Below are 10824 nucleotides of genomic sequence, written 5' to 3' on the forward strand. Positions count from 1 at the left end.
TCCTCTAGACTATAGTTAAGTTTTTTTTTTAAGGCAAAAAGTATTTTAATTGTGCAAAAAATATGAAAAGACCAAGATGCCCCTCAAAAATTCTAAAATGACAAGTGAATCTTATTAAAAGATCATTTTACCCTGAAGGCTAGTTCTTTGTGATTTTTTAAAGGGTAAAACATAAATTTATTATTCCAATCCATAATGAATCACATCTACAGTACTTTTTCCACAATAATTAGGTTCTGTTAATTTAAAGGTTGAAATTGAGAAGAAAAAAAACTAAATCTATGAGATCAATATATAACCTAATAAAAATAAAATTAAAAAATAAAACTTATAAAGTATAATTTCTAAAATAATTTAATATTGAATGATAAAATTATATTTTATGAGTGTGCTATAGTGATTTAACTACTTATTTTTGTGTTTTGTTAATATACTTGGTTAAAATTTAAATGAGAAATTTAAAAAGATTTGAGATCCTGAATGAGATAAAATTTATTACATTTTATTTTATTTTTTAAAGTAATACAAGGTATATTAGTCAGAATTAACAACTATATGTCGTGTACTATATGACAAAGTTAGAATGATTTCAATAAATCAATTATTTATAAATAAATGTTTTTTTTTTACCTCAGCCGCAGTGTGTCACCTAGAAGAGGCAATTTCCAAGCAGCAACTAGACTGGAGGAAAGAGGAAAGAGGAGAAATACTAAAAGGATTAGGAGAAGAAAAGTCCAGAATTAAAAAGCTTTATATGAGACAGAAACAGCCTTGAACAGCAACTCATCAGCATGGCAAAAATCTGAGTTCTGATTCGAGTTTACTGTTCTGTTAACTATCTTATATTATATTAGGATTATTTTTATAAATTATTTTCCATCTATAAATAGCCAAAATGGATTCCTATCAGCCAAATTTTAGAAGGAGGTGATGTAATAATCACACGAATCTAATTTGAAGTTCGTGCCTCTACAGGTCATGAAAGTAAAGAATCCAAAGAAAGCCATGGACCAATCCATTATCAATGTTTTCTCTATGACAAGCTGGGCTTCATTAATACTGGGCTTAGCCCATGTTTTACAGGGCATATTAATTAGCCCATCACTTCCATGGCTAGTGGCTAAAAAGCCCAGAGGCTAAAAACAGGGCTGCAAGCAACACCCTATGCATTTTATACCAGCGGCTATCGGACAACTGCGTTGTTGTGGGTCAGATATTATTCTTTCTAATTGAAAAAATAAATAAGCAGGTTTTTTCATTATATTTTTTTAATGGAATTTTTTTTATTATAAAAAAAAACTTATATATACATTCAATTAAATAAATTGAGAATTATTTGTGCTAATAAATGACAAAAAAAAAAAATCATTAACGATAACTAAAAATTAAACTTGAAAAATTAAAAGATAGATGTAAATCAAAATATTTGATCTAGTAATATGAATCATGTGCCTGGTTGTGTTTGATAACTTTATTTATTAGATTTAATATTCTATTTAATCAAACGATAATAGAAATTGCCACACACAAAAAAATAATTGAATAAAATATAAAAAAATAATTTATACAGGATTACACATATAATAAGAAAAGGTATTATCATTTTATATGAGAACCAACTAAAAACTAAATAACCGAGTTAATTGTGGTTGATTTTTTATTATTATTAAAGCATGTTGTTTTATTATTAAAAACAATAATTTTAACTGGTCAAGTTTTAATAAATCAAATTATTAAAAGTTTAGTTGATTAATCGAGTTTAATAACATCAATAATTTTTTTTTTCTTCTACTTGAAAATTAACCTGAATAAATATTTCAAGCCACAAATTTTATGAATCAACTAAGGTATATTTAACAACTATTCCTTCCGTACAAGTCAATGGAGATTTCCATAACCCCTTCAAAATCTCCATTGCTTCCTTACATTTTCATTGACAGCTCGCTGACCTATCCCCACCAATTAATTAATGTGTAAAGGATCAGGTAATTGGTCTTCGATTATTATGTACGTTGATAAAGGGATTATTAATTCTTCCCTCCAAGTACAATCCTAATTTATAAAATAATAATCCAAATTTCACTATCTGGTTTGGATCAGGCATGGCTGAGCTTGCACCATTTTTTCCAGGAAACAAGCATGATCACGTTTACACCACAGAAGCAATCAAACGATCAGGGATTGAAGAAAGCAATTGAAAGTGAAAGAAACGGAGGTGCACAGCACCAGCACCAGCACCATGGAAAATGGAACCTTTTGCATTTATTTGCAATAATTGTAAGTACTTACGTGACCCTACAATAATATTTATACATCTCACCAACCTTGTTGACCTTATTGTTTAATCACATAAGATGGTCTCTATTGATACTCAATTTTGGACCCCATGTGCTGGAGATAGGGTATACCCGTTTTGAACCTAGTGTAGAAGTGTAGCTCATGTTTGCTGGAAAATTGACAAAGCGGAGGAGAAAGAACAATTTTTTTTCGACCCCTGTTTGAGCTGTTTTCTACTCTTTTTATCCTCCCCCTTTGCTGCCAAAATCGTCAGGTTTCTTAGACTGACTAGGGGTCTTCATAATGCTAAATTCGTTCCTTCGTTATCATGTTTTTTAAAGTTGGATAAATCCCTCAGAATTTGCACTAAAAAAAACTGATTCTGCCGCTGTCGCAATTTTTTTTCAAACTTAGGCTCTGATTCTGACATGGTTTCGTACGATATCTGACCATCCTGGCTATATTCTGTCACTCATGACATGTTGAAGAATTGACCTACACCTTTGTTGGGTCCTAGGGGTCGTTGTTCTTAGGGCAGACTCTCAGTCAGATTTGGATGCTCAGCATTGTCAGATCAAGAAAACCTTTTTGACCAACCAAATCCTTGCCAGATTCTGTTATCTAAAACGATTTTATCTTACTTTGAATCCTTCATCAAAGTTGTAGTCTGGGACACGTAGATGAATTTGGGCTTTTGAATTGCTTGATTTCGATAACATAAGCTCAAGATATTTCTATTTGAAATCTAGCGTGAAAACATAGAATCCTGCCGCAAGAAAGTTTTCAACCAAGTTTGGTTGCAATTTTGTTATTCAAAATGAATTTATCTCATTTTTTATCCTTCATGAAAGTTGTAGCTTTACAAGTGTAAATGAATTTAGGACTTTTGAATCGCTTGATTTCGATATCAAAAGCTCATAATATTCCTGTTTGAATATCTAACATGAAAGCAGAGAATTCTGTCGCTAGAAGGATCCTGACCCGAGTTTTACACTAAAAACTCTATTTCCATCACAAATTTTATTGATTTGTTCTTAGGTCATACTCTCAGTCATATCAAGATTCTCGGCATTGTCAGTTTCTGAACCTTTTTGATTAACCAGATTACTTCCAGATTCTGTTCTCTAAAATGATTTTATCTCACTTCGACTCCCTCGTCAAAGTTGTAGTCCTGGACGCGTAGATAAATTTGGGCTTTTGAATCGCTTGATTTTGATATCAAAAGCTCAAGATATTCACGTTTGAATATCTAACGTGAAAGCAGAGAATTCTGCCGCGAGAAGGATCCTGACCCGAGTTTTGCACTAAAAACTCTATTTCCATTACAAATTTTGTTGATATGTTCTTAGGTCATACTCTCAGTCGTATCGGGATTATCGGCATTGTTAGTTTCTGAATTAAATCAGGAGACCCTTGTTGATTAACCCAGATTACTTCCAGATTCTTTTCTCTAAAATGATTTTATCTCACTTCGACTCCTCATCAAAGTTGTAGTCCTGGACGCGTAGATAAATTTGGGCTTTTGAATCGCTTGATTTTGATATCAGAAGCTCAAGATATTCCCGTTTGAATATATAGTGTGAAAGCAAGGATTCCTGCCGCGAGAAGGATTTTTGCCCGAGTTTGCAGGGACACAATTGCAAGATGCTTAAAGTTTGAAGATCAATTACAGGCCAATTTGAAGCCCTTTTTTTGGACTAAGGACCAAATGAAAAAGGTGCTAAAATAAGGAAGTTGAGTGAAGATAAAATTAGAAGGAGTTTTGCCGGAGGAAGAAATTGAAGAACCACGTTTTCATCTGCACAGCTAGCCCAGTTTTTCTTTCCTTTTATCTGCAATTTCCTGTTTGGTTTCAATGTTTCTCTCTCTTGAATGGAGAGCTACAGACCACGTTTTTATTGCCTCATTTAAATGGGAGCAACTGGCTTCTTGGTCCCAGCTATGGAAGGAAAGAAAGGAGCCATATCATCCTTTAAAAAACTGGAAAGAAATCAAATATGATCACAAAATCAGAATCAAAATATTTTGGTTTCCTATTTCTGCTCACCCGAGATTACACCCTAGAGTTAATGTAATATTTGTTTCCTAAATAGAGCTGCGTTTTAGGTTGTAAGCCCCTCTAATGACCTAGGAAGGGGACGGAAAAAAAAAGAAGGGAAGCAGGACAGAAAAGAGAAAGAAAGAGCAGGCAAAAAAACAGAAAAAGAAAGACAAAAAACGCAAGAGAGAACAAGGGAGAAGAAAGTGCAGGAACCAGTAGAGAAAGTGACGAAGACACAGAGGAAAGAAAAAGCAAAAAACAGACGCAAATACAGAACAGAAGGAAGAGGGTTGAAACAGACGAACACAGATCGAGCAACCATCACGCTTTCAACGTTGCTGCAGCTTCTTCGTCTCCAAGTCTGTTTCTCTTCACCTTTTGCATGCATTTTTTCTTTGTGTTTGCATTGTTCAAGTGAATTATAATTCACTTGAACAGTAACGGGGTCTTTTTTATGGCATTTTCCTTTGTTATTGTACTGTTCAAGTGAATTAATTCACTTGAACAGTGCTCGCCAACTTTCCTTAAACTTTAAACTGCGCCCTTTTGTGTCACGCCGGGTCACTTGCTTGGCAAGTGACCCGGCCAGACTTACTTTTTTTAAAAAAATAAATAAAAGAATGAGAAAGAGATTTATTTTCTGGCATATTTATTTTAAAGTCTGAATTTTTTATGTTGTAAAAAAAAATATACCAATCTCGTATTTAGAATGCCTGGTTTTCGACGCAATGTGACAAATATATATATAATGTTTTCATGCATACAACCAATACTCTAACATGTTTTGAATGTTTTTTTATATAAAAGAAAATATTGGAAGTTTCGAAAATGTGTTTTCTCATGGATTTCTTAAACACAACAAAAATTATTTTCTTGCATTTCTGGATTTTACAACATGTTTGTAAAACTCCAAAGGGTATTGGCCAATATTCCAAAAAAATAAAAAATCTTGTTTTGGGGGGAATTCATCTATTATTCACCGTTAATGTTTGGATAAAGAAATCCTAAAGGGATGAATATCCAAAATATTATTAGGAATAACTTGTTATTATTCACTGTTAATATTTGGATAAAGAAACCCTAAGTGGTAAATATTCAAAATAATTTTTTAGGAATAATAAGTCCTCACACATCCTTGAAAGAAGCCTTTATTATAATCGAGGACATTTCAATTTTTTTTACTCCACGGTTTACGAGCTGTGAGAGTATAAAACATTAAGGCAAAAATAGGCTTTTAAAGCACCCTAGATTTCTAAATTTTTGTCCCTTCTCCTTGCGATTTATGAGTCGCAAACTCTTGAAATACTAAGGGAAAAATGAGCTTTTAAAGCACATGGAATCTCCTTGGATTTCTATCTTAATAAATTTAGTTTGAATCAAACCTAGGAAAACTGATGGGATTAGAAAACACCAACACCGTAGCAATTATAAAGCAAACCAAACACCAAGCAGCTTATCTTAGGTAGGGCGTACTAAGGGTGCTAATACATTCCCTTTACGCAACCAGTCCCTTGCCTTAGAATCTCTGAAAGACTAGTTAGGGTTTCTAGTGACCAAAATACTTGGTGGCGACTCCTTTACATAAAACAAAAAAAAACTGAAATCAATCGAGGGTCGCCGCGACGCCGAGCTCCGCCACGACGGTGTGACAGTGTCTCTGCGTAAAATCTTATAAATTATATGAGTTTATTTATAAGGTTTTATGGAATGAAAAAAATATTATCAATTAATTAACAAAATTTGCATTGGGATAATACCATAGCCAGTCTTTAATTAGACGTCCTGCAAAACAGGTAGTTGCTTACTGACTGTATCCACGGGGAAGCAAATTGGAACCCCAACTTGAATGTTTTTCGTGATTGGTTTGAAGATTCAAGAGAGTGAAAAGAGTTTCTCTTTGAAGACTTTGTTTGAAAAATGATTAAGATCTACTTGGGGTTTTTATCTTATTATATTTTGGATTGATAGCTATATAGTGTGGCCCTTTGTAATGGAGTTACATAAGTGAGATTTTGGGTGGTTTTTATTTTATTATTTTAAGACTGGTTAGGAATATGGGCACCACGACGGTGCAACTTGTGTTTTTAAAACTAAAAATATATTTTGATGTGTTTTATTTGAAAACACAAGTCGCACCGTGCTATGCATTTTAAATAGTAATTTTCAGTACGTATATTTTGTTTTTGATACCTAGATTAAAAGATTTTTTTATTTAAAATTTTTTTTATGTATTTTCATATAATTTTAATATGTTGATATTAAGAATAATTTTTTTTTAAAAAAATATTATCTCAAGAAAAAAAAAATTATAAGAAAACTATCATTGACAAATTACGGTCGCATGATGTTGTTTCTGGGCATTTCATCCGGCAAAAAATGACTAGAGAATAGATGGAGATCGAGGGGTTTTTTCAACAAATAATAGCACTTTGGAAGAAAACATCCAAATTCCAAAGGGACAAAATCCTAGGACTATACAAAGATAAGAGAGCATAAAAAACAAAGACTAGGATTTGAATCTAGATGTAACAAGCCATTTAACAATATTTGCTGACCAAACATGTAACAAGCCATCAACCATGGAAAAACTGTGACCATTGACTTGAGAGTACTAGCTAGGCACAAAGTCGTGCATCATCTAGCTAGATGAAAGAGGTCAAAACAACAGCAGCAACACAAAAGGGATGATATAAATACAACAACAGTACTAAGGTCCATCATGACCACTGGATTTGAATCCAATGTTTGATCTTGGACGTTGACTCAAACCATCGGTCTTCTGAACTTGATTTCCCTTTACATGATTGTGCATGGCGCCGAGGGATAATAGTCTTCATAAACATATGCACTTCTGCACACATAGTAACCCCTACTTCGGCAACTACAACAACCATCTCCCCATATATCACACTCTGACCTTCTACAAGGTACATAACAATATGCAGGTACTGTTGGCGTACAAAAGTGATGACAGCATGGGCCTCGGCGGCATTTATCACAACATGTGCATGGTTTTGGTTTTGGTTTTGGTTCTGGTTCTTTTTCTGGTTTTGGTTTTGGTTTTGGTTCTGGTTTTTCCTTCGGAGGCGGCTTGATCTCAACGCACTTGACAGTTCGACCTCCTTTGCTGTATATTTTTTTCTTGATCTTTTCAGGACAGCAACCCACCACAGTGATTGTCACTGTGTTTTCCTTCTTGTCATATGTCTGGTTCTGGATTTCTATTGTTCATTAATTAACATCATCAAATCCAAAAAACTTAGTCACTTCCTTTGGTAATAAAAACAACTCAAACCTAGCACTGTTTTTAAAGAGAAAAAAAGAAAGACTCACGAGGGATACCACACAGTACTTTCTTGATTTTCTTGTGGCATTTTTCGCATCCAAGGTCAACCACCTTGATCACCATCGTTGTAACTTTCTGTAACAGTACTAGTTAGTGCATGCATTTCATATAGGACCTCACCATGATTAATCCCAATAGAAAAACAAAGAAAATCTCAGGATAAATTTATAGACAGAAAGATTGGAAGAACTCAAAACATGTTCTGACATGGAAGAATCCGCTGTAGAGATTATCAAGAACTTGTACATATATAGGACCTCCACGTAAAAAGAAGAAAAGCCAAATTAAGAGGATGCATTAAAAGATAAATTAACACGCACAAATATATATCATACCGTTTCGACCATGTTTTTGTGTATGCTTTGATGTGATGAGACGATGGAAATATGGAGAGTATATATATAGAGGTGGGGGGCGGGGCGGGGCGCGCGGCGGCTTAATTTAATTAAGATAAATGCATGGTTACATCATAAGCAGGAGAGATGTGAGGCCTTAATTTAGTTGTCCTTGCATTTTTAGACCAATAAGATGAGGAAATGTGTGGACTTGGGAGTGGAAACTTGATGCAACCATCCTAATATCATATCGTCGCTGCTGACCCAACAATCTTTCATCAGCAACAAATAGTTTTGATGTTCACATCTCACCTTCTATCTTGTTAATCAATTCCAAGGTTAACCTAATACACTAAGAAAAATTATTTTTCTTAATGTATGAGGTTAATATAAAGGAGATTGTTTCTTACAATTATTGAAAATAAAAAATCTTTCTATATATAAAATGGTTATCTATACTGTGAAAAAAATCAATATAAAATAAAGATGTTTATATATATATATATATATATATATATATATATATATATATATAATTAATTAATTAATTTTAAATAAAAAATAAAGAAATGTTTTTAAATTTTTTAAAAAACACTGTAACACGTTTACAAACATCCCTAATTCCTTATCCTTCGCTGTTATAGTCATCATTGGGTTTCGAATTCCTATGGAATGGAATTTTTTATATATAATTGTGATTTTTTTTATATTTCATGCTGTGCTTTTTTAAAATATATATATTCTTAAAAAAAATATTAAAATAAAAAATAATAAATTAATAAACATCCTCTTGAGCATTTATATCGATTTGAAAAAGAGAAAGAGACAGAAGTGGTTAAGCGACGATGATAAGTGAATGGTGATACAAAAGATTAAAGGAGTGGCTATCTGCCAATTGCTATGTGCCAAATTTTATGATGCGTTTGCTTGAAGGGAGTAGTTTTTGAAAAATTATTTTTAAATTTTTTTATGTTTGTTTTTTATTAAAAAAGTTAATCAATAAAAAATATTTTTCAATTAAATAAAAATTTAACTTGGTTTTTAGAAAAGTATTTTCGTTTTATTTTGGCCGAAAATATTTTTCGAAAGTTGTTAAACATTTAGAAATGACATATTATTTGCTGATTATATCAAATTTGGTCCTCAAACTTTTGATTGCTATATATATTTTATTATGAATATTTATTTTTCAATTTCATCCCTTAAAATTTACTTTTTATATTAATTTTGGTCCTTATTATATTTTTATAATTGTTATTTGCTTTTCCCTTATCATTTTTTAATTGAAATTTTTTATCTATTAAATTTGATCCTCATTCTTTTTATTTTTATCTATTTTATTTGAAATAATATATGAAATGTTAATTATTATTATTTTAATTTCTTCATCTTTTAATTTTTTTATTTTTTAGATTTAATCTCTATTATTTTGATTATTATTTATTTTATTTGAGATAATTTATGAAATTATATTTTTCTTTCAATTTCATTCTCATTCAACTTTTTAATTTGTAAGATTTGTTCTTTATTATTTTAATAAACTTGAAAAAAATAAAACATTAATAAGTTATTTTCCAGCTCATTTTCCATGACATAATCAAACACTGAAAAATATTTTTCAACTTATTTTTCATTATATTAAGAAACATAAAAAATAATTCACTTTTCTAGAATTTATTTTACTATAATTCATTTTTTTAAAAAAAAAATTATTTTCTAGTAAACAAACAGAGTTTCAAAAGTAGGTGATATAATAATCACACAATCTAATTTGAAATTTGTGTCTCCACATGTCATGAAAGTAAAGAATCCAAAGAACGCCATGGACCAATTCATTATCTAAGTTTTCTCTATGACAAACTGGGCTTCATTAATACTGGGCTTAGCCCATGTCTTACAGGGCATATTAATTAGCCCATCACTTACATGGCTATACCTAGACTGGCTAGAAGCCCAGAGGCTAAAACAGGGCTGCAAGTAACCCCTTATGCAGTTTATGCTGGCTATCACTTCGCGCTACAGGTTAGATATTATTATTTTTAATAAAAATAATAAATAAATAGGTTTTTTCATTATATCTTTTAATGTAAGAAATTCTGATTATATAAAAAAAAACCTATATATACATTCAATTAAATAAATTAAGAATTATTTGTACCAATAAAAAAAATCATTAATAATAACTAAAAACTAAATTTAAAAAATTAAAAGATAGATTTATATTAATATATTTAATCTAGTAACATGAATTATATATTTGATGGTGGTTGTATTTGATAACTTTGTTTATTAAACTTAATCTTCTATTTAATTAAACAACAATAGAAATTGACACACATGAAAATAATTGAATAAAATAAATATATAAAATTTATACAAGGTTGTATAAATTATAAAAATAAATATTATTATTTTATGGAAAAACCAACTAAAAACTAAATAATCAAGTTAATTGCGGTTGATTTTTTATTATTATTAAAGCATGTCGTTTTATTATTTAAAACAGTGATGTTGATCCAGTAAAGTTTTAATAGGAATTGACCGAGTAAATCAAATTATTAATAACATAGTTGGATTAAACGAGTTTAGTCACAGCAATATTTTGTTTTTGCTTGAACTTGACATCTTTAAATCAAGAATTTTATGAATGAACCAATAGGGTATAATTAACAACTATTCCTTCCGTACAAGTCAATGGAGATTTCCATAATTAACCCCTTCAAAATCTCCATTGCGTCCTTACATTTTCATTGACAGCTCGCGAACCTATCCCCACCATTAATTAATGTGTAAAGGAGCAGGAAACGAGTCAAATAACGTCAACC

At 31.1% G+C, this 10824-nt stretch overlaps 2 protein-coding genes across 4 annotated transcripts in view; both read right to left on the minus strand.

Annotated features, from left to right (window-relative positions):
- The window catches only part of LOC18099774 (leucine-rich repeat extensin-like protein 3), a 121072-nt gene that overhangs the window by 90666 nt on the left and 19582 nt on the right, over window positions 1-10824 (minus strand). For 2 of the 3 annotated variants that reach the window (XM_052453709.1, XM_052453708.1), the window contains exon 4: window positions 6804-7263. In XM_052453709.1, coding sequence (XP_052309669.1) covers window positions 7115-7263 — 149 coding nt within the window. In that variant the 3' untranslated portion in view covers window positions 6804-7114. Of the gene's footprint in view, window positions 1-6803; window positions 7264-10824 lie in introns of those variants that run through there. The other variant, XR_008059435.1, reaches the window with a different exon arrangement.
- The window catches only part of LOC127903913 (uncharacterized), a 45744-nt gene that overhangs the window by 15292 nt on the left and 19628 nt on the right, over window positions 1-10824 (minus strand). The window lies entirely within an intron of this gene.

This window comes from Populus trichocarpa, chromosome 6, assembly GCF_000002775.5.
Source record: "Populus trichocarpa isolate Nisqually-1 chromosome 6, P.trichocarpa_v4.1, whole genome shotgun sequence".
In the NCBI taxonomy this organism is placed as follows: domain Eukaryota; kingdom Viridiplantae; phylum Streptophyta; class Magnoliopsida; order Malpighiales; family Salicaceae; genus Populus; species Populus trichocarpa.